The 24664-nt window shown below is 41.3% G+C and overlaps 1 protein-coding gene and 1 long non-coding RNA gene across 5 annotated transcripts in view; one reads left to right on the top strand and one right to left on the bottom strand.

Annotated features, from left to right (window-relative positions):
- Positions 1–8479, bottom strand: part of LOC120403370 (protein lava lamp-like) — a 30237-nt gene extending 21758 nt beyond the window's left edge. For 2 of the 4 annotated variants that reach the window (XM_039534359.1, XM_039534384.1), the window contains exons 1-2: positions 8283–8477; positions 3336–3503 (exon numbers count right to left, since the gene is read on the bottom strand). In XM_039534359.1, coding sequence (XP_039390293.1) covers positions 3336–3503; positions 8283–8360 — 246 coding nt within the window. In that variant the 5' untranslated portion in view covers positions 8361–8477. Of the gene's footprint in view, positions 1–3335; positions 3504–8282 lie in introns of all 4 variants that reach the window. The other 2 variants (XM_039534377.1, XM_039534369.1) reach the window with 2 other exon arrangements.
- Positions 8427–24664, top strand: part of LOC120403384 — a 47345-nt gene continuing 31107 nt past the window's right edge. Inside the window, exon 1 of the long non-coding RNA XR_005597534.1 lies at positions 8427–8575. This is a non-coding gene — a long non-coding RNA (uncharacterized LOC120403384). The remainder of the gene's footprint in view (positions 8576–24664) is intronic.

Genomic DNA, 24664 nt, shown 5'->3' with positions numbered 1-24664 from the left:
GCAGCTAAATGATTAATTTTGATTTTATTCAAGGACTGATCCTTATATCAACTTAACTGAATGTACTTCAAATACCATTTTTTCACTTTGCCTGCTTGATGTTATGCACAGCATTACTGTTACAGAGTGCATTAAATAGTCATTAAGGGGGTTATGTCAGTTGTTTTTCCAGCTATCACTCAATCAAAACCTTTTATCAATGGGTAATATACACCAAGGACAAATTCTCATTTTCAACAGCAAGTGGGCCAAACTAAACATGTCTCCTAAGCTCTGTAGGAGGTATGCCTGTGATCACACTAATGTATAATGGCATGTCTACTTTAGACAGAGGAGGGAGGAGTGGGCACTGTGTGTGCCAGTAAGTTGCAACAGAGTGTGCATTGATTGGGTGATGGCACAGTTCCAAGTATACTGCAAGACAGGAGACCACAAACAGCCTTCAACTGCCCCAAAAGTGCACTTTGGCCCTGATTGCATCATAGTGGCCAATGGGAGTCTTCCCAGTGACTTCAATAGGAGTAGAAAGAAGCCACTATTGGTCACTAATTTGCCCACTGGTATCCTTGCTAAAAGACTTTTCTTTGTGAGGTGGAGCACGTGTGTGCAATGTGTCCTTCCTGCTAAAACACAGTTCATGGTGAAAGAATGGTTCTCTCTATTCTTGTTAGCTTAGTTTTTTTATAACACTTGTCTTATTTTTTTCTTCTGAAGATCTCTGGACTCTTTGGGTCCCTCTTTTCTTCTGTTACCCAGCAGCAGTTTCTGATTCAAATGCCTCCTCCAGCTCACCACATCATTTCTCAAAAATGAAATTGGGGATATTGAATAACTAATTTTATGATTTTCTTTTTTATGACAGAGTTGACCATGACCAGTGGGCCACAACCTGCTGGCAACCAGGCATCTGAACTCCAGGAGCAGGGAGCAATTAGCACTGCCCCCCTCTCCCCCTCCCCCCACACCCTACCACCACCACCAAAAAGGAAGCACCCCTGAAATCTGTCAGACACACACAACTCACAGGGAGCACAGGACCAGGCCTTGAACTAATGGTTTTAAATTGTGTGTGTATATATATTTCAAATCTAGTTGACACTAAGCCCGCAAGGTATATTCTCTTCTCGATACATGCACATAGCTGCACTTCTCATTAATGGGAATTATGGACTAGATTTTCAAAGGAGTTACATGGGACAGTCCATGCTCAAGTTGCATTTAGTTGCAGTGACTGAATGAATCAGGTAACAGAGTTCAAAGGGCCCATTCTAAGAACTTTTACATGCTGATCTTTCATCTGCATATGCAATTGTTAAACACACCCTGCTTGTTAGGGGAAAAAAAATCTAATCAAATTTGCCCACTGAACATGTAGCATTCAGTAAAAAGCTATCACACCAAAGTATATGCAATGCAACAGTACCAAATCTAAAATGAACTGCACTGCTATTGAGACAAAGACCCATACACACATGGACACATCCTTGATTTTTGCAACCCTCTTTTTATTCATGTGACTATTCTGGGGATGGCAAAGTGGAGAAAAAGGACTAGTATCAACAAATTAATCTCCAATTATATAATTACTGTTTTTTGGATATCTTCAAAAGAGGAACAAAGGAACAAATCTGGAATCGTCAGTAGTTTATAAAGATTTATTCCCAACTCTTAGGATTAGGTTCTGCCCAGACATTGTATTAAATATAGTTGAACTGTACTGGTCACAAAAGACAGAGGCAAAGGATTATGTGGATAACAAAGAATTGCATTTGCAATATCAATACATTTCATATCTTTCACATGTTGAAAGAGAGCCTGACCACAGATAATTATCTGCATGTATTCAGAGGTTTCACTTCTATACAATATTGGCAGCTGACTAATTTCACAGACATTTAGCAGCAGGAATGTAAAGTGTAGCAAGATCAGGACACTACATCAACTAGTATTACTGGTATCAAACTAAAGAAATATGTCCTCTGTTCTAGCTGTGTCTCATTTTTTAAAGTGCTGTTATATATAATACCATCCTATATTTTCTTCTTTGACAGGATTACTGTGCTAGTAGATGGGATGGGTGGGGGTGGAAGCAGTAGAGGTGATATATATTGACTTTTAGTAAGACATTTGACACAGTCCCACATGATATTCTCATAAGCAAACTAGGGAAATTGTTTAGATTAGATTACTATAAAGTTGGATGCACAGCTAGTTCAAAGACCACACTCAAAGTTATCAATGGTTCACACTCAAACTGGAAGGATGTATGTAGTGAGGTCTCATTGGGGTCAGGCCGGGGCCTGGTACTATTCAATCTTTTCATTAATGACTTGGAAAACGCAGTGGAAAGTATGCTTATAAAATTTGCTGATGACAACAAAATGGGAGGAATTCAAGCACTTTGGAGGATAAGCTTAGAATTCAAAATGACTTTGACAAATTAGAGAATTGGGATGAAATCAACTAGATAAAATTCAATAAAGTGCAATGTACAGCTACAAAATGGAGAATAATTGGGTAGGTGGTAGTACTGCTGAAAAAGATCTGGGGATAATAGTGGATCACAAATTGAATGAGAGTCCACAATGTGATGCAGTTGCAAAAAGGGCTGATATCATTCTGAGCTGTATTAACAGGATAGTCGTATGTAAAACACGGGAGGTAATTGTCCTGCTCTACTCAGCACTGGTAAGGCCTCTGTTGGAGTACTGTGTGCAGCTCTGAGTGCCACACTTTAGGAAAGATGTTGACAAATAGAGAGATTAGAGAAGAGCAACAAAAATGAAAACAGTTTTAGAAAACATAATGAGGAAAGGTTTAAAAGAAATGGCACATTTAGTCTTGAGAAAAGATGACTGAGGGGGACCTGATAGTCTTCAAATATGTTAAGGGCTGGTATAAAAAGGACTGTGATCAGTTGTTCTCCATGTCCACTGAAGGTAGGAAAAGAAATAATAGGCTTAATCTGCAGCAAGGGAGACTTAGGTTAGACTTTAGGAAAAATTAAGGGTAGTTAGCTCTGGAATAGGCTTCTGGGGGGGGGGGGCAGTTGGTAGAAACCCCATAACTGGAGGTTTATAAGAACAGATTGGTGGCAGTCTAGATTTAGTTTCTCCTGCTTCAGCACAGGAAGCTGGACTCAATGACTTCTTGAGGTCCCTTCTAGCCCTACATTCTTCCAATTCTGTGATTCTAAAACAAACCTTGCATGAACACATCATTCCCTTTTCAGGATTTCACAGCTATTTTTACCAGAACGAGGCATCACACACTTGAGATACAGAAAAGTCACAGTGTTTAAAAAAAAAAAAAAAAAAAGAGCAAAATCCTTTTACCTCCCTTTTGAACCTTTCATTTTCTGCAGAACGTAGGCACCATTCCTCCAACTGCTGCTGGTTCTCAATCTGCACTTTCTTTGTGAGCTGATTAATTTCCTCTGCTCTCTCAACCAGGGATTGCAGCAGATGCACGGATATATCCTGAGATTCTTCTGTCTCTGTTGCCTAGTTTTTAAAGTATAACAAAGGGTATTCTAGTTATTAACAGTCTGCTGCTGGCAGCAAAGTGAGAGCTCTAAAGCAGCTGAGACCATAGATACAATGAATGAGTTCATATGTTAAATTATGTATTAAAAATATACCATGTAGCTGAAATAGAAGAACCATTTACCATTTGACCCAGTGAAATATGGTATTTTAAATGTCAGGCAAACAATTCTTAGCTTGTTACCTCTATAATATATATCATAATTAGTGGTTGGTTGGTGTATTTGAACGAACACGTAAACAAGAAGTATAGTTTCAGAACGTTTATGTTCCTATGATACAGATTATATTTTTCTTTTTAAGTCACCTACATTTGTATAGGGTAAACTTTTAAAGTTGAATAAACAGTTACACAAGCAGAGAGCCATTAAAATTAGATCTCAAAGACTAAATATAAATACAACATAAAAGAATCAATAGAAGTGGGATGTTGGAGCAACACAGTGCATTCAAGATGAGAAAAGAAACCAATCAAATGAAATTTCTGCAGTGGTTTAACAGTTTTGTTGAACCAAAAATGTCCCTGAAGGTAATGACTGTTAAGCAGATCAAATTATAAATGTATTTTTCTGGCAGATAATCAGTATTCAGGGTATTTAAATACTGTTTGCTGCAAAACATCTTCTAGGCATCAGCATATAATCACACAAACATCATACCATGTCAGACTCTAAATAGCAACTGGAATGATTTATCTGGTTTTTACACACACAAGGCTTTATTTTAGACAAGCTGCCATCAAGAAGGCCCTTTTCTTTTATTGTTTTGTGCACAAAGACTGTATTTCAGGTTTTTTGTTTTAAATCCCTGTCCAAACTTAACAGCTGTTTCTTTCATTTTACCTTCATTGTCCTAGTTAGTCACTCTGTGCTCCTGCATCCCAAATTCAGCATCCCCAAAGCTCCTTGTGCGAGGCCATTACCTTCCATTTACATCCATATCACCCTTTGTGTTAGGCTTTAAACGACACAAAGCACAAGAGATGAGGCTTCAGCCAGCAAGACTGTTGGAGCAGCTGCAGTTGAGGCCTCCCATTAAAAATGTCAGTCAATACCATGGGGATCAGAGAGTCTGAATAGTCGCTTCGTAGCAAAATCTGATCATCACTTCAATGTACAGAGAAGGGGCAGGACTCATTAAACTGAGAGAGACATTTTTAATTTTGGCCATCTCCAACATTTATAATCATAACTTGTGTAACATCCAGCTACTTAAAAAGGCACTGTGCAGGGTAATTGTTAGCCTACAGCAAAGGAGAATTTCTGCTCATGTTGTTTGGGATACCACCAAATCCCGCCTATTGTGAAAGGTTCGGACTTATACCATCGTCTGCAACAGCAACATATAGTGCCTGGTCGATTTACTCTATTCATAAATATACAATATGTCTCTTGAGTGTGTGTGCTCGTCACTGGGTTTTTTTTGAGTTAATAGTACGTAGGCAATTACTGCCATTACTCTCGATTAGGGCTGTCGATTAATCGCAGTTAACTCACGCAATTAACTTTAAAAAATTAATCGTGATTAAAAAAATTGCAATTAATCACACTTTTAATCACATTGTTAAACAATAGAATAGCAATTGAAATGTATTAAATATTTTTGGATGTTTTTCTACATTTTCAAACATTGATTTCAATTATAACACAATATAAAGTGTACACTGCTCACTTTACTTTTTTTATTACAACTATTTGCACTGTAAAAATGATAAAAGAAACAGTATTTTTCAATTCACCTGTAGCGCAATCTCTCTATTGTGAAAGGTCAAATTATAAATATAGATTTTTTTTGTTACATAACTGTACTCAAAAACAAAACAATACAAAGATTTAGAGCCTACAAGTCCACTCAGTCCTACTTCTCGTTCAGCCAAGCGCTAAGACAAATAAGCTTGTTTATATTTACGGGAGATACTGCTGCCTGCTTCTTACTCATAATGTCACAACAAAGTGAAAACATGCATTCACATGGGACTTTTATAGCCAGCATCGCAAAGTATTTATGTGTCAAATATGATAAACATTCATATACCCCTTCATGCTTCAGCCACCATTCCAGAGGATGTGCTTCTATGCTGATGACGCTTGTTAAAAAAAAGTGTTAATTAAATTTGTGACTGAACTCCTTGGGGGAAAATTGTATCCTGTTCTTTTACCCTCATTCTGCCATATATTTCATGTTAGTCTTGGATGATGACTCGGCACATGTTGCAGATTTGACAAAATACAAAGAAGGTACCAACGTGAGATTTCTAAATATAGCTACAGCACTCGACCCAAGGTTTAAGAATCTAAAGTGCCGTCCAAAATCTGAGAGGGATGAGATGTGGAGCATGCTTTTTCAGAAGTCTTAAAAAGCAACACTCTGATGTGGAAACTACAGAATCTGAACCATCAAAAAAGAAAATGAACCTTCTGCTGTTGGCATCTGACTCATGATGAAAATGAACATGCGTTGATCTGCACTGCTTTGGATTGTTATCGAGCAGAACCCGTCATCAGCATGGGCGTATGTCCTCTGGAATGGTGGTTGAAGTATGAAGGGACATATGAATCTTTAGTACAGCTGGCACGTAAATAACTTGCCAGATCTAACTGTTCTCATTTTCAGGTGACATTGTGAACAAGAAGGGGGCAGCATTATCTCCTGCAAATGTAAACAAACTTGTTTGTCTGAGCAATTGTCAGAACAAAAATAGGACTGAGTGGATTTGTAGGCTCTAAAGATTTACATTGTTTTATTTTTTAATGCAGTTATTTTTTGTATATATTTCTACATTTGTAAGTTCAACTTTCACGATAAAGAGATTGCACTACAGTACTTGTATTAGGTGAATTGAAAAATACTATTTCTTTTGTTTCTTTACAGTGCAAATATTTGTAATAAAAATAAATGTAGTGAGAACTGTACACTTTGTTGTAATTAAAATCAATTTATTTGAAAATGTATAAAACATCCACAATATTTAAATGTATTTATTGTTAACAGTGCAATTAATCATGATTAATTTTTTTAAATCACTTGACAGCCCTACTCTCAATAAATCTTTATTAGTAACTTGAAATGTAGGGGCCTGATTCTCACTTACACTGAGGCTTGAAGTAGCTTTGAATGTAAATAAAGCACATCTGAAGATCCCTTTCCACTGCCAGACTAATGTAAAGGAATCTTAGTGTAAATGAGAAAACCAGGCCCTGCATTTCTTTTCCTGTGTTGACTCTTTTTGTTTAGTAAACTATCTTTCTTAGAGTGAAGCTGAAGGTAACGCTCTTTGTTCATGTACTAATAACTATAATGAAGCTGGTTGTTAACGGTATTCTACCCCTTGACCACAGTATTGTTTTAAAATCTACCAATCACCACCTGCTAACATGAGCATCACTAAAAATAGTCAAGTAATAAATAGATTTACATTGCTTTGGTTTGGTACAATCAGCATCGGTTTAATTTTCTCCCTGAGCCCAGCTTTGCACAGACAGTGGATGATGAGGCAGGGAGTAGGACTTGGCAAATTAAAAGCCCTGATTCCTACTTCAATCTCTGAACAAGAAGACATAATGCAGTGCTCCTTAACCCCAAGTGCAGCCCTGAACTGCTTCTGTAAAGCAGCTTCTCCTTCCTTATGCCCATCAACACACACACACAATAAACCCGCTCCACGCATAGCCCTTAATAAGAGTATCTGCACTTTTTACCCCGTGTAGCAGCTATTAACTGCAAAGAAGATTCCGCAGCCTTACCTGACCCCTGCAGTACGGATGAGCGGCTACTGTAAAGATGCTTCCCCCTCCCCGTTCCCCCTTGTTCTAAGTGTGTCATATTGCTCCCACATCTATCCTTGGCTTTTCCTGCACACTCCCTACCTCCATCCTCCTTTGCTTCTGGTGTGAGAAACAGCAGGCGCTCTCTGTAAAGGCTCATTCTTTCTTTCGAGCCCTCCTGCTGTGTGCTTTAGAAATGGAGATGAACAGAAGCTGTTTTTTCCCTTCCTTTTTGTTTTTAATGAGTGGATTTTTCTCAACTTAAGAGGATACATGTATGGATTAAAAAAAAAAAAGAAAAAAAAACATTTTAGCTAGTTAGGCAGAGGCAGCAGGGAGAGCTGACAAGATTTATATATGGTTTCATTACTTTAAAATGTTTGTGAATTTAGGGCTGACAAATGGCAGTGCTGGAGTCTCAGGTTCTTTGTCTATTCCCATGACAGGGAACAGCACAGTCCCCATGCAAAAATAAATATGCATTTATTTTTATATGCAACTGTCCCCATGAATTTATTTGCTCCAGGCAGTTTGGGTGAAATCATCTTTCACCGTACCACTAGGTACAAGAGGTTAGTTCAATTCTTGGCCTCTTAGCTGCGACAGCCAACCAAAGTCAGTTGTTAGTGGCTTCTTGAGCTCCCCTGTGTACGAGGAGTGGGGACCACAGAGGCCACCGAATAGCCAAGTGATAAAACATTCAGTCATTGGGTGGGATTTTCAAGTGTCACCAAAAGAGTTAGGGGCTCAACTCCCACTGAAACCCAGTAGGAGCTCTTCACTTAACTCCTTCAGATGATTTTGGAAATTCCATCCACTAGCAACGTGATCTGTATTTTAACAGTAACCTAGGGTGGAAGCATTCTATTCCATTTCCAGTCCCCCAGACCATGAAAGCCTGAGTTTAATATGTTTCTGTATTCACTAGAAAATGCACTGCTTCTCAGCACTCTCACATACGTATGCTTTTTACCTTATGAATGTTAGAAACCCTGTCTGCCGATGATGATGTGCCACTGCCATATGCGCTCTTTGACAATGCTGCAATCATCTTAATCCCATGGTTTAAGCCAGGACTTTCCTAATTCATTACTGCAAAGGATCCAATAGAGGAGCATTGTGATGCTGTTGTTTCTGTCTCTGACAACATCAGCGTTTCATCTGAATCAAGCAAATTCTGCGGATTAGCCAAGATGACTGCTTGTCCATCTGGCATCCCAGCTTCTGAAAGCCCCTCTGACCTTGGGCAGGGTGCAAGCAAACAAGGTGCAGTATCTGGAGAATGTTCTAAGTAGGCAGCTTCACTATGACTTGCTGGTCCAGTGTGTATCTGGGAGTAAATGTCTCTGGAAGTCATGCTGTGAGTAGCACCTGGACTATTATTATTACTAATCAGCTGAACAGGTATTTTGAAAGCAACTTCATCACCTATTATATCATCCACAATGTCCTGAGTAATATCTGCTGTTGGTTTATGTCTTCCATATGTGCCTCCTTGAGCTATGCTTGAGGAATGTGCCAAAGCACACTGTGATTGCTTAGATCTCAATGTCTTCCTTTCAAGTGGGTCGAAAGGCTCAGAAGAAGCAAGAGACAATACACTGTCAACTGACCCCCCTAGTCTATATTTGGAATATTTTAAGGATTCATCCTCATCCTCCTTACTGCGCAAAGTCTGCGAACTCCAGCTAGTTATCTGCCCCAGTGGCTCCCTCAGTCTTAGCTCCCTGGCTCCAGCAGCCAGGCTAGATTGCTCTTTTTCTTTCAGAGCAGTATCATCTTTCTGGGCATCTCTGTTCCAGTCTGGAGAAGCCACCATGTTGTCATCCTGAAGCTGAGCTCCTTCATTATTCCTTGAGGTCACATCTGATGCTGCGTTGGGCATTATGCTATTCATACTTGTTTAATTCCATGAGGTTAATTATGAACTTGCGATATCAAGGTAGCCAATCAGCAAAAGCTTTCTGCTCAGAATCCCGACAAAAACAAATATGAGTGTGTTAAAGTCCTGGAATGTGCCATGGTGCATCTCAGCCATGCCATATTTTCAATATACAAGTATAATACAAATGTGGGGAAAGGCAACGGATGGAGCAGCTAGCGAAAGAGACAGGGAGTCAGAATTCTTAGATTTGGTTCCTGCTCTTCCCACTGACCTCTTATTTGACCTTCAGCAAGTCTCATAAGACTTCTGTGCTCCAGTTCACTTATGTGGTAAATGGATGTAGTCTGTAGATATGGGAAATCCCCACTATTGTATGAGAGGAGACAACTCAGTTGCCATTGGTGAATTTAGCCCTTGACTTGTCTTGAGGTGAAAATCAAGATTTACCAATCCAAAGTGAAGTATAAATTGGTGTTTACTTTGAGGGACGACAAATCTTGAGATGCATCTAAAAGAATAAATGCACATTATGTGCCTTTGAAATGATTTCCTTTGAAATCAACACAGATGTAGGGCTGCATTCTGTAAAGTGTTGAGCTTCTTGGAGATGCTGAGATGGGGGATGAGGGTGATCATTCTCTCTCAGAATCAGGTCCTCATAGTCTTATCACAAAACTCTTTTCAGCACCCATGAGCCAGGATATGAAAATATTTACTTCCCTCATAGATAATGTGGTGTTGTTATAGGTATTTTTATGGCCTTCATCACTATAGTATCTGAGCATCTCACAACAAATATATCCACACAATATTCTTGAGAGGGAGGGGAGGATTATTATTTTACAGAGGGAGAACTGAGGCATGGAAAGATTAAGTGGCTTGACAAGGATGTATGTGGCAGGCTTGAGAACCGAATCCAGGTGGTTCATCATAAATATTAAGGACCAGATTCTGATAGCAGTGTTCACTCTGAGAACAGCTTACTTCATCAATATAGTCCCATTGATTTCAAAGAGAATACACCGAGTAAGGTACTATTCATCAGTAGCAAGGGCGTCAGAATCTGGCCCTAAATAACTACAGCTTGTAACAGACACACTCTTTGTGATATGACCCCGATACACGACTCTCCAGAAGGAAATAATCACAGACCACAAACATTATTAACATAGCCAGAACGACTTCTGGAAAATTGCTACTGAGGATGAACAAGCTGAAAACTTCTGATGTAAGTAGATCTGATATATTTATGAAATAGTGCTGTCTAATGGCTTTATACAGAAAACAATCATCAAAATCCTTCAGTAAAATAGTTTGCATACAAATAGTTGAACTTTTAAAATTTGGTTTTAATAAGTTCTGTGCTAAAAAACAAAACACCATCAGCTCCTGAGGTACTGTGGGGTATACCACAGTCTTGCAATCCAAGAATGAGGAGGCTCCAGAAAAGACATGTGATAGGCAGGCATGGTGCTGCCCGCAGAGCAAGGAGAGCACAGCCACTGCACAAGCTCATTAAATGCTGATGTTTGGGCCCCAGTTCAACGTACGTACGTGTGTATGTGTGTGTGTGTGTGTGTGTGTGTGTGAGAGAGAGAGAGAGAGAGAGAGAGAGATTCAATGGGACTAGTTGGATGTTTAAAGATAACCTCTTGCTCACGTGCCTTCCTGAATCAGGACCTTGGAAACCTATCACCTAGCAACAATAGAATTTAAATTAAGCCTTTGTGATTCTCATGGAGTACAACTGTTTTATTGTATGTCTCAAAGAAAAATGTTTTCTATTCCTGTTTATCTCTGAGTCCAAGCCTGGAAGGTGCTGAGACCCTCAACTTCAATTTCTATGGGTGTTGAGGGGCATTAGCACTTAGTAAGATTGGGCCCTTGATAGTAAGACAGTAGTTCTTAGACTTTTGTACTGGTGACCCCTTTCACATAGTCTCTGAGTGTGACCCCCCTCCCCTTATACATTAAAAACCCTTTTTGATGTAAGCAGAGTCAGAATGAGCTCTACCCTGACATCTGGTGGCGAATTATGGGGAGTGTGGAAAGAATTACAAGGAGTGGCAAGGATTTGCATTGCAATAGCCCACGGCAGCATGGGATGGTTATTTTGGCAGCTGGGATCCCCAATTTCTTTGTTATTGGGGCAGGAAGGAAAAAAGTGCTGTCACCCTAATTATGTGAATGAGGAACTATGAGACTTCTTTATGACAGAAATGACTCAACCTACATTAAATAGTACTTGCTAGACAAGGGACATGGGTTCCAAAACCCAGTGAATTGAAAGAAGTTGGGGACTGGTGTGTGTACCTGATGGTATGGGCTCCTTCTGAGGGCCTGGAACACCCATTGCACATCCTTCTCTCTCCACTGTTGAAGAGCAGAGCTAATTTTAAATTCTTTAGGAGTCTATCTAGAGGCTGCTGACCTGAATTCACATTGGGCCAATGGTGCACCAGCACCTGGGCTCCCCTACTACAAGCTGAAACCACTAAGAGCTGAAATCACTAAAAGAGCTAAGCTTATTGAGCTGAGATCACGGAGTGCTGTGTTAACTAGTGGGGGAGCCTGAAGATCTATTGCCAAGCAGCTGGCAGAGCGGAGCACTCTGCAGCACGTTGGAGCAGCCCATGGAACAGTGAGCAGTGTGGAGCGGTTTGCAGGGATGGCTGATGTGGTTCACGGGTCGGCACTGCTGGTGGAGTGAAGCCAGTTGTGGTGAAGGCTGCAGCAGAACTCCACGGAGAGGCGGAGCAGTTGGCCCTGGCCCACGTAAGGTGCCCCTTAACACCCTGTGTGTGCCCCCCCATTTCCACCCAGGCTGGGGGGGTAAAACTCTGCAGATAAACTTTTGAACTCTGGGGTGGCACTGACCAGAGACAGACACTTTTGGGTTGTTGGACTTTGGGGTGATGGACTTAAGACCCTAAGAGGGAAAGGACATTGCCAAATGTACTTGGAGGTGGGGTTTTTTTATGGTTTGTGTATAGTCCTGTTTGTGGTGTCTCTCCCACGTGATGCCGCATTGTTTCCCTCCTTTATTAAAAGGATTTTGCTACACTCGGACTCTGTGCTTGCGAGTGGGGAAGTATTGCCTCCTAAAAGCACCCAGGGGGTGGTATGTAATTGTCCCAGGTCACTGGGTGGGGGCTCGAGCCGGTTTTGCATTGTGTTATTGAAATGGAACCCCTGAATACTGAACCCGGCCCTTGTTGCTGCCAACTCAGAGGGGCAGAAGAGTTACATTTATATATTTAACACCATTATAAATGCTGGATGCAAAGTGGGGTTTGGGGTGGAGGCTGACAGCTCACGACCCCCCATGTAATAACCTTGTGACCCCCTGAGGGGTCCTGACTCCCAGTTTGAGAACCCCTGAAGTAAGAGAGTCCATTGAAGGAAGCAAAACTGTGCAGCCACTGCACTCTTTAACAGGGAAGTTCAATTGCTGTTCAGCTTGTTCTTTATTTTCTATCTTCTCCATAATCTGGTCATATCTGAACACCTATTAGCTGTCAGATTAAATGTCTATTTAAATTTGATAAGTTAGTGCAAATTAACATACCATATGATTATTACAACATTTATTGAGAATTAACTGTTACTGATCTGAGTCTATGGCAATTACTTCTTCATAAACTTTGAGCGTATTTTATGTGCATGCAAAAACTGTTCAGCCTGGCTTGAATGTGATTTGGGAATCCTACTGTAAATTAAAGCAATTAATGAGTCTTATATAATGGAGAACAAAGACATATTAGACTGGAACACCGGGGGGGTTTTTTTGTGTGCAAAAAACCTAAATTTTAATATGGCAATAATCTGTGGGATAAAGTAACTCCAGCATTAGTGCAGCTTCTTAGTGCCAGCACATTCACATTGTGCTAAAACACCTTCAGTAAGCAGTGCAAAAGCAAAAAACAACCAACCTTCAGCCCCAGGTTTGTGTGACTCTGATTTAGGGTGATCACACATCTCGTTTTGGCCAGGACAGTCCCTTTTTTAAGCCCTGTCCTGGCCATGCCGACTTTACTGGCAAAAGTGGATTTGTCCCATTTGTTCTTGACAACGGATCAAATCAAAGTGGAGTGCAGAGGAGGGCGAGCTAGTGGCCATGCCAGCCCAGCGGGGGGGAGAGAGGGGGCAAGAGCCAGGGCTCAAGTGAGGGGCAGACAAGGCTTGAGTGAGCGGTGATGCTGGCTCCAGCCTGGGGTGGGGAGGGTGTCAGGCCTTGGGCGGGTGGCTTGGGCCAGCTCTGTGCTGGGGGGAGAAGCCCTCACGCTAGCCCCACTTTGGGAAATATGGTCACCCTACTCTGATTTTATAACCAGTGGTTAATTAAGCCTTTGAGCTAGGTCTCAGGAGATCTGGTTTTCATTCCCAGCTCTTCTACAGACTTCCTGCATCTCCTTCCTCACCATTTTTTGTGTCTTGTGTATTCAGATTGTAAACTCTTTGGTAAAGGGGCTGTGGAAACAGTTCCTAACAATAATAACAGTAACCCCATCTTAATAGCAAAACTTTATGCCAAGGAAAGTTGGATATTATTTTATTTAATAAGCATAACACTTTATATAGAACAAAATGGGATGCTGTCAAGGCAGTAGTTAAAGTGCCTTTATTCTCCCCTTCTTCAAATCAGAAAATAATTACCTAGTTAGGTCTTCCAGTAACGAATCTCTTTATTATTTTTTTAAAGTAGATAAAGAGTGGATCCTCAAAGATTCATAAGATATTAATTGTACAATTAAATTCTTCTCTGTGGGAGAAAATGATAAGCTCATGCAATGTAGTAAACAGTTCTCTGATTGGAAAAAAAAAAAGGAAAGGCAAATTACTTGCTTTTCAGAACAAAAAGTGGATAAATAATAACCCAAAAACTGATTCCATAAGAGAAATTAAAGTACAGGAAGACTAAAGGATATTGTAGCTGAATTTGAAATTTACTTTATTCCTATAAGCAGTTAGTTAAAAAACAGTAAAGAATTCTTAGACAAGGCGCTCAAGTACCAAGACAATCAGATAATCCTATTCTAGAGAGGAACTTCCAAGTATAATTCATTTACGTTCTTATAATGAAGCGCCTAGATCAGGTGGTTTTTCTATTGACTTGTGGGGTTTTTTAATAGTAGTAATTTTTTGGTACCTGTTTTCATCTGAATGTTTAATGATGGTTTACATTGAGGTTGGCTCCCCAACACTTCAGGATATTCTACCCTATTGCTAATATAGGACAAATTCTAAGGCCTTGGCTACACTGGCGCTTTACAGCGCTGCAACTTTCTCACTCAAGGGGGTGAAAAAACACCCCCCTGAGTGCAGCAAGTTACAGCGCTGTAAAGCGCCAGTGTAAACAATGCCCCAGCGCTGAGAGCGTGGCTCCCAGCGCTGTAAGCTAATCCCCTTGGGGAGGTGGAGTACGTGCAGCACTGGGAGAGCTCTGGCACCGCGCTGGCACCGCGACCACACTCGCACTTCAGAGAGCTCCCACGGCAGCGCTGTACAGCTGCAAGTGGAGCCATACCCTAAGGAGAGAGAAAACTGTGGTTTGTAGTGGTCCTATTTCTCTCCTTACAGATAGTGCAGAGCCTGGAAATAATGACTAGCCTAAATCAGAGATTCATACAACACATTTTTGAATATGTAGATCATTTTCATTTTGGATGCTGTAAATACTATTGAGCTAAGTAGCTATCTTTGCAGAAGTTTTCTCCTTATTAAAGTTAATTTGTTGGCAATATGGCCAAGATTTTCAAGCATGACAAGTGTCTTTGGTTGTCAATTTTTGGGTACCCAACTTCTGAGGTACCTTGACAGGCTCTGATTTTCAGAAAGTACTAGGATTTTACTTTCTGAAAATCACTGGTCACTTTTGAAAATATTGGTCAATGTTTACTGTGTTCATAAACATTTAATGATTGCCATTATAGTGCTCTCTTATATTATTTGTCTATGATGGCTGTGTGTTTATTTCAAGCTAACTTCTTGTGTTTGCTGAATGACTGAAAATGATGTAGCTATACCACCTTTCTGTGACCTTTATAAAAACAAACCAACAAAATAAAACATTTTCCCAGTGGCAGATTTAGAGTTAGTGGGGCCCAGTGCTCAGCTTCATTTTTGGGGGGCCCTCCTTGGGACCCAGCCAAGAAAAAGAACATTCTCTCTTATCTCCCCTCCCGCCCTTATTTTTCATTCTTTTTTTTTCTTCATCCTCCTCCTATAAGTAATAGGAAGTAAATGAAAATAAAGTGAGGTACCTTGACTGTTTTTGTAGTCTAACAGACCACTTGAAAATTGCTGAGGGTCTCAGTGGACCACTTAATGATCTTTCCAGATATTGTTTGTACAATTAGCTAACTATTGTAAAGCACTTTGGATAAGAGCGCTTTATTAAAAAAATGTTGGGGCACAGGGTCTATCCAGGACTTAGGGCTGGGGCAGGGGTATGGAGTGCTTACCTGAGGCAGCTCCTATTTGGTGCGAGGGGTGCAGGTGGGGATGTGGGGGGGGGGTGCGGGAGTCAGGGTGGGCAGGGGGCTGGGGGCATGTGAGAGGGGTGCAGGAGTCAGGGAGGGCAGGTGGCTGGTGTGTGTAAGGGGGTGCAGGAGTCATGGCTAGGGGTGTGCGAGGGGGTGCAGAGTTAGGGCTGGGGGTGCAGGGTCTGGCCAGGAGCTAGAATGAGGGAGGGGTCTCAGGGTTGGGTAAGGGGGTTGGGGTGTGGAGCACTTACCTGGGGCAGCTCCCATTTGGTGTGAGGGGTGCAGGTGGGAATGGGGAGGGTGCAGGAGCTCCCGTTTGGTGCTCAGGGTGGGGGTAGGGACATGGGGGTGTGTGCAGGAATAAGGGCATGGGGTGGGGGGTCCAGGAGTCAGGGAGGCCAGGGGGCTGGGTGTGTGTAAGGGGAGTGCAGGAGTCAGGGCTGAGGTCATGGGGGTGCTCCCAACCTCCTGCCATGAGCCACTCATGGCAGGGGCTGGGGGGTGGTATGTGTAGGGAGAATGCGGGGGCCCCACTTCTTCTCCACCCTCCCCCAATTCCACCCCCTTCTCCAAGGCCCCACCCCTGCCTCTTCTCCTCATCCCCAGAGTGCACTGTGGCCCTGGAGCAACCTGAGCACCGGCAAACAGCTGTTCGGCAGCAGGGGAAGTGCTGGGAGGGGGTGGGTGGGAACATGGCGTGTTCTAGGAAGGAGGTGAGGCAGAGGCAGGGGATAGGGGAGCTTGGCTGCCGGTGGGGGCAGAGCCTGCAGCAGGAGCCCCAGGAGCCGTCAGGACCAAGCTTCTGCCCCCACAACTGCCCAGCCCTAGGGCCCCGTCATTGGGGGGTGGAGGGGGTGGGGCGTGCCAGAGCACCCTGTGTTTCACTGTAAATTTGCATCTGTATTTTCCCATATACCGGTACTTTTCTATAACTGTCTTTGTGGTATGTTATTCAGTTATCTGATATTTTAAAAGTACTTTTAATAGTAATAGGGGAACAGTGGTGGGAAACTGCCTGTGAGGGACTTGCTTTTGGTCAAGTCTCATACCTCCCAAGATAAAAAGGAATTAATTCAGAAATCCCGAATAGCAATTGCCTTACTTCAACTTGAGTGGGAGGGTTTTGTAATACCTAGTAAGGTACATTCATGCACTCTTATGGTTTTAGCTTAGTACAACATAGAGCTTTCTTAGCACGTTCTGAATAATCTCTATCGTTGTGTCACATTTCATATGAGATTTACCAGAAATGCTGGAGGCTTATATTCAAAACTGTTCAGAGACTGACCATTTATTCAACAAAGCTATTTAATCTTTACTCAGAAGAAATGTCCCAATTTCAACAGATGTTGACGAGGCCATCTGGAAGCAGAACTGATTGGACAAATAAGTAAAGTCTACTTCCTTTTATTGCTCCCAACAGAGCATTAACTAAAATGTTCTTTTAAATAAAAGCATCTGGAGCTATTTATCACAAACAGTTTAACAATGCTACTGCCTATTGAAGTAAAATACTGAAGAGAATTGACTAAAAGCTGTTGTAAAGCAATACCATAGGGAAAGCTAAATTATTGGAGTTTTTGCTTCTTCAATATTTAGAAAGACATGAGCATTTAGGTAAACACCTGTTGATGATAACAATACAAGATATAATGGAAAAGAATGGAGAACACAGTATAGGGAAAGAAAGCGTGAGCAATACAAGGAGGCAGAAGAAGAGAGAAAAGAAACTGACACTGAAATCAGCACAGTACAAGATACACTATGATCTTGTCAATTTGCATCTTTTTGTATAGATAACCATCCATTTATTTTTTAAATCAGTCTGTATATTATTTTATTAATAAGTTGCACACTAACGCACATTAAAAATACAAAGATTAAATTATCACTTGTGGCTGCAAACTAACAAAGGAAAAAGAATTGAAGGTGCCAGTTGTTTAAACTAGCCCAAACCATTAAAAAAAAGGAATGGTTCTGGGTGTGTGTGTTTGTATGTTTTGCTAAAATAAATTAAAAACAAATGTAAACATATGTCTGGGTGATTGCCTGTGAGTGTGTTTATGGGTTTAAAAATAAGTTAGATACCACTATGGTAACACTGTGTCAAAATCCCCTGCCTTTAGAACAGGGTGAGAGCTCGTATATACTTATTTATATTTTCTCTATCCATATTTTTACAAAATTATTCTGCTTGCATGGTTTTAATTTTAATAATTTAAGTTGTAGACATTGTGATGCTGGTAAACCAGTGCCAGCTCTTGAGAAGACTTTCAGCCCCGGCCAAGCACTGACAAATTCATTGCTGGAAACCAGTCCCGCTCATCTGTGTGTTAGTATGGTTAAGATGGATATTGGACTTATAACCATGTGTTTAGACTTTATGAAATGCTTGAAAGCTGCTTCATGAATTAATCCTACTTATGTCTGTATCCCATGCTATAAGGCAGTGTTTCCCAAACTTGGGACGCCACTTGTGTAGGGAAAGCCCCTGGCGGGCGGGGCCGTTTACCTGCCACGTCCATAGGTCCAGCCGATCGCGGCTCCCACTGGCTGCGGTTTGCTGCTCCAGGCCAATGGGAGCTGCGGAAAGTGGCACGGGCCAAGGGACATACTAGTGCAAAATGCTAAATCCCTATGAAAGGCATTACCCTGCCGATTGGGAAGGCTATCAACACTAAATGGGCCATTGTGGGACATCACAATACAAAGACTTTGCTAATTGTCCCTGCACAGCCATGAAAGGGCTATGTGCAAAAGGGCTTGTCCCATCAGCTTGCATTCTGGAAGAAGGAGGAGGGATAGCTCAGTGGTTTGAGCATTGGCCTGCTAAACCCAGGGGTTGTGAGTTCAATCCTTGAGGTGGCCATTTAGGGAACTGGGGTAAAAATCTGGGGATTAGTCCTGATTTGAGCAGGGGGTTGGACTAGATGGCCTCCTGAGGTCCCTTCCAAACTCTATGAAAGATAGAGGACAAGAACATTTTTGATCTCTTTGCTGTTTAGACTCTCACAGGGCTGGATCTATGAAATAGAAGCAGAGATCCCCAGGGTCAACCTGGGTTAGCCCTAAAAGACATCCAGACCGTTAACTACAACTCTGTCACCTTGTGGAACCATAGACCGTAACTCATTTGTGTTTATACGTTTGCCTGCTTTAACCTGTAAATAACGCTCTCATTTCTTTTTCCTAGTTAATACATTCTTAGTTAGTTTGTAGCCAATCCTATAGCAAGCATTGTCTTTGGTGTGAAATCTAAGGTACCGATTGGTAAGTGGTAAGTGACTGGTCTCTTGGGACTGTGAGCAACCTGAATATTTTGTGATTTTATTTGTACAGCAACCAACTATCACTAAGTCCAGCTTGCTTGGGTGGCAAGATAGACTGGAATGCTCAAGGGGACTGTCTGTGACTCCATGGTAAGACTTCCATAGTGTTCTAGGAGGTCACATTTGATACCGGGTTGGTGAAATCTAATTATAGACTATACAACCAGTTTGGGGTCTCTGCCCTGCTTCTTGACAGTCTGTCCTGAGGTTCACATTCACCATCGTGAACCACTCCAGACAGCATGGTACATACATCACAAGTGTTTTCTCAAGTCATTATTACAAAGGGGTATTATGAATATATAATTTATATGATATATGTGTGACAACACACATACAGACAGTACAAGCATTTTCTCTCTTACTTTAAAGTCATGCATAAGAAGAAAACTGATGCGGCACTTAAGTCAGGGGACCAAGTTCCTGTGGCCACAACGACAAGAACAGATTCTGATGAGTCTGAAGTTAAATAAAATCTTTTAGGATCTTTGTGAATATACCAATATCATCATCTATATACCAACATCATCTATTTGTTTTGGTTACAAACACATACACCCCCTACAGAGCCAAATAAAATAATTAAGATAAATGGAGTGACTTTTACTGCCTGTATTAGATTAACAATTGAGCAAAGATGGGCAAATGGGGTGAACTGGGTTTTAAACATCATTAACCGACTTTACACAAAAACCAATCTGCATACCTACTGGGCTGCAGCTCTTCTATATCCCCTCGCCTTTTGTATTTGCTCACTCTCTTTTAATGCTTATAAGAGGTATTGGCAATCCTGTTTTAACTTTTTATTATTATGCATGCGGCAAAACTTGTTACTGTATTTGTAGTAAATATTTGGATTTACAAACATCCCTTTTTTCTTATCGGGTCCCTTTGTAAGTCTTTTCAAACACTTATCTTTTTATATTGTCGCTTTTCTCATACTTTTAGTTGCAGTTTGTTTTCATTTCTAGGGGTGGTAGTACTTATGTCACTGGTTTAGGGGTTCTGGGCCATATGTTAAATCTTTTTGGTTTCCCTCTGTAGGTAAGGAGGGCCTCAGAGAGGTCATAAGGGTCTGGACTAGGGCCCTCTCTCACAGGGATGTTTTTGGTTAATACTTAGAATCTAACAGACTTTTTTTTTTTAAACAAATATCCATTTTTTTCTTTAGCCAATCTCTCTGCACATATTTTTAACTCCCCTGCCCCTTTACATTTTAGCCTTTTCATTCTTTTAGCTGTTTCTTTATCATTTCTACTTATCAACCATTGGTTCTGGGCTATACACCTAATGCTGTTGGTTTCCTTCCTGAAGGGAAGAGGGCCTTGGGGATCTCACAGAAGGTTGGGTCATGACCCTCTCCAATGAAAACATTCTGGAGCATTTTAGTTATTTACAGAGATACACCTTTTCCTTTATAGGTCTCTTTGCACATAGTCATAAACATCTCTCTTGCTTTACATTTTAGCTTTTTTTGTACATTTAGCTGTATTTCTTTACCACTTCGAGAGGTGGGGCCATAGGGGTTCTGGACCATATCTTAAATTCTATTCTTTTTCCTCTTTAGGTAAGATGGGACTTCTGGTTGAGGACCGGGTATGAGACAAGGGTTAAGCCAGACTCTGGAAGGATAATTTAAGTCATATCATCATGTCCTGTGACAATATAACTTTCTATGACATCAAGGTGAAGCAGGACTTCCAGTGATGACATCATCCTTAACTCATCCATCAATCTCTTTGACATAAGGGCAATTTACTACTCTGGCGACTCTGGGTATATTTTACCTTAGTTCCTCAGGCTGTTTGGGTAAATTATTCAGTCTGCAATTACTATACAGATTTTAAAAAATTCTCAGAAAAAAAAAGATTTGTAGTCGATAAGGAATAGAGAAACCTGGATTTGGACAGAATCCTTGAGTGTTCTTTGATGGATGTGCAATACATTTATACCAGAATCTTGAACGGAAGTGATAATGGTGTCTCAGTTTTAGTCGTTAAGGCTTGTAACCAGGCATATTCATATCCCTTCTGTAGTTTTATATTAGAAGACATGAATGGGAGTGGGTTAGTAATTAGCTGAATAAAAGTTTAAAATAGAATTTATTTAATTCTGGATCTGTCTGTATATTGGAAGTCAGAGAGGACCTATATTTTTCAGAAACCATGAAACACACTGCAGATGTAACCTGTCTAATGGTTAGACCGAAACAGAGAAATTAGAGACTTGTTGCTTAGCAATTGAAAGAGCTCTTCCTTATATACCGAGTGGCACTGTGGTTTCCTAAGAATAAATATAGTAGGTGAGTTTGATCTTTAATACTGAATATTTGGAAGAACATAAGGCCTTTATCTTTTTCAGGGCTTTCCCATCTAACCTAGTAATGACATGCAGTTCCCTTTCACAGAAGACTTAAAAATCAATACAGTGTTACAGAATTGTTCTGGTACCTTTCCCATTATTGATTAGACTCCTTTTAGCATTTAAACCTCTGAAATATTTATTACTTTTCAAACTTGTTTCTATAGTATGCTTCTCCAGTCTTTACATTTATTAATATAGAGGTAAGTTATTATTCCAAGACATAAGTTATTTCTGTGCTGTGGTGTACATACCAACATTTTTCTTAGTTAATTCTGAACTATTCCTCTCAGCCATTGTATTATGATCATTCTTAAGAGATACATGAATTGTCTTCAAGTACAAAGTGTATTCACATACAGACCTATTAAAATATAAAATAAATTGCCAAACTAGATCAGCATATTTGGTGTCTTCATTCTACAAAGTGCAAGACATTCTGGGGCCCAATCCTGCAGAACATTTCAGCATGTGATTAACTTTAAGCAGTGAACAGTCCCAATAGGGCTCTATTCAGGAAAGTACTTAAGCATGTGCTTATCTCCCACAGAAGTCAATAAAGTTAAAACATATGATTAAATGCTTTTCCTGAATAGAGATGATTTCCTGGATCATGGCCAGTATCTAGTTCCTTAAAGGACTGAGCCTTAGTTTTCTTAATTCATCTGTGTTGAAAAGATGGGCATAATTCAGAAGAATTCCAGTTGCTTTGACAAAACAGGTACACCATTTAATGGAAATCATTTCACAGCTTGTTCTTTTGGCAGATTACCACAATTGTTTGTTCTCTGCAGAAGTTCATGAGAAAAATGAAAATGTGTTTCTGTTCCTAAAAGAAGAAATGTATACTTGGCCAGAATCTAAAGACAGTCTGTCCCTTACAAAAATCAACAGTCAGCATTAACATGTAGGAAAAACACCAGCAGTGGTAGGGTGCATTGTAGCCAGATCAATGGATGTCATCAGAGATTGATAAAATATCTGTGAATTACAAGATAATAAATTCATTTGTTTAAAGTATAAGAAAAGTATTTAGTAGTTATTCCTTTTGTTGCTGTTCTATGGAAGCTGAGAAGGCTGGTAAGCTAGTAAACTATCCTCCTCTGTATAATTTCTTCTAAATAAGATGTAAAATCAAGGTGCTGTCCATTCACAGTTAGTAAAGAATTCCTATGACTGTCTGCTCCAATTCCTTGTGCTGCATCCTTTAAATATTTGTACAACATCCTTCCAACAATGACTGTAAAATCCTCGGTGCCTATATCTTTGTGTACATAAGTCCATCTGTGGGGCTATGTACGTTTATAACATGGATCGGCAACCTTTGGCACGCAGCCCCCCAGGGTAAGCCCCCTGGCAGGCCAGGCCAGTTTGTTTACCTGCCGCGTCCGCAGGTTCGGCCGATTGCGGCTCCCATTGGCCGTGGTTCGCCACTCCAGGCCAATGGGGGCTGCGGGAAGCAGCAGCCAGCACATCCCTCGGCCCGCACTGCTTCCCGCAGCCCCCATTGGGCCTGGGACAGCGAACTGCAGCCAGTGGGAGCCGTGATCAGCTGAACCTGCGGACATGGCAGGTAAACAAACTGGTGGGCCGCATGCCAAAGGTTGCCAATCCCTGGTTTATAATAAAAAAGATCTTTTTGTAAGAGCACTAACTACTGTGTCCTAGTTATGTTCCAGTTTGTTTAATTATATCCTAAATACCCCATGCAATTTCAACTTTACATCTTATTCTAAACCAGGGGTCGGCAACCTGCGGCACGCGTGCCAAAGGTGGCACGTGAGCTGATTTTTAGTGGAACTCTGCTGCCAGCTGGGATCCTGGCCACTGGCCCGCCCAGCCCGCTGCCTGCCTGGATGAACGGACCCCCAGGCTGGCAGTGGGCCAAGTTGGGCCGGTGGCCGGGACCCCGGGCCGGTGGCCGGGACCCCAGACCGGCAGCGGGCCTAGCAGCTCACCCCACTGCTGGTCTGAGGTTTCATCTGCCACCCGCGCTGTCGGTCTGTGGTTCTGTCTGCCGGCCCCTGTAAATGTAAAATGTATTACTGGCATGCGAAACCTTAAAGTAATGAAGACTTGGCACACCACTTCTCAAAGGTTGCCGACCGCTGTTCTAAACTATCATGTAAGGTTATCGTATTTTGTTATACTGCTGTCTTATTCCACACTAGAGGGTGGCTGCATTTCCATGCAGGAGGAAGTAAGTTGTCTGTCAAGCATTTCAGTATCTTTCAGAATCAAAGATGCTATGGCTAATTAACTAAGTAAATGTAAGATAATTTTCCATTTTTATCACAGTAAAATTAGGCATTAGCAATACTGTTTGTGTGTCTAAAATCTCCCTCATCTCATTAGCCAAGTACAACAGCAGGCAATGAAATAAACACCTCTGCAGGCTATGTACGTGATTTTAAATTGAAAAAGGTGTATTTTTTTCTTTAACTAGGGCAGTTGAATGGCCCGAACCATTGCCCAATATGGAGCTGGCAATTTTAAGCTTGTACCTAGTAGAAATATGGTGAATTAGCCATTCACCTTTGAAAACCAGGAGGAGCTTATTACAGTGTTTGTAGACCTTACTCAAAAAGAGCAACTCATAACCCAGCAGAAGAGTGACTGACCAAACAACACCTTGGAGAAAACTCTTAATTTTGTATTCACCAAATTCATAGCAGCCCACTTGCCAGCTGCCAAATCCTCAACCTCATTCCTCACCAGCGAAAAGCCCTTGATGAAATTCCCTGTAGAGGCCTTTCTCTTTGGTAGGGAAACAAAGCTCACTCCCCTTTCCCTTATGACAGCCTGCAGGGAAGTTGTGAAGTCTCAATACATACGTTAGAAAATGCAGCTAGTGAGGCAGTCCCAGCAGTTAGTTAGCAGCTCCTCTGGATCGCAGCATCTTCGATGCTGACAGCTTTGTTCCCGGTCACTTGTGAGCTCGTCACACTAAGGCCCCGAGATCTGAGAGTGAGGCACAGAACTAAGTGCTATAAACCAGCCATAAGGGTTAATGAACTGAGCATTCATGCAGCACTCCCAAAGTCTTCTCCCAGCATGAACTGTGTTCACCTCTCTGGGAACATTCTCCTCTTTGTTGATCCAGCCCTGGTCAGAAATTCAGAGGGGTTGTCCCCAGGGCAAGGGCATTACACTGACTTTTCTTTTTCTGCATTAAATAAGCTGTTCAACCATTTTCTCCCCTTCTACTAGGGTGACCAGACAGCAAATGTGAAAAACTGGGACAGGGGGTGGGGGGGTAATAGGAGCCTATATAAGAAGAAGACCTAAAAATCAG

Source organism: Mauremys reevesii, linkage group 1 (assembly GCF_016161935.1).
Source record: "Mauremys reevesii isolate NIE-2019 linkage group 1, ASM1616193v1, whole genome shotgun sequence".
Lineage (NCBI taxonomy): Eukaryota > Metazoa > Chordata > Testudines > Geoemydidae > Mauremys > Mauremys reevesii.
The sequence above is the reverse complement of the archived record's forward strand: the minus strand, read 5'-3'. Positions and strand labels throughout refer to the sequence as shown.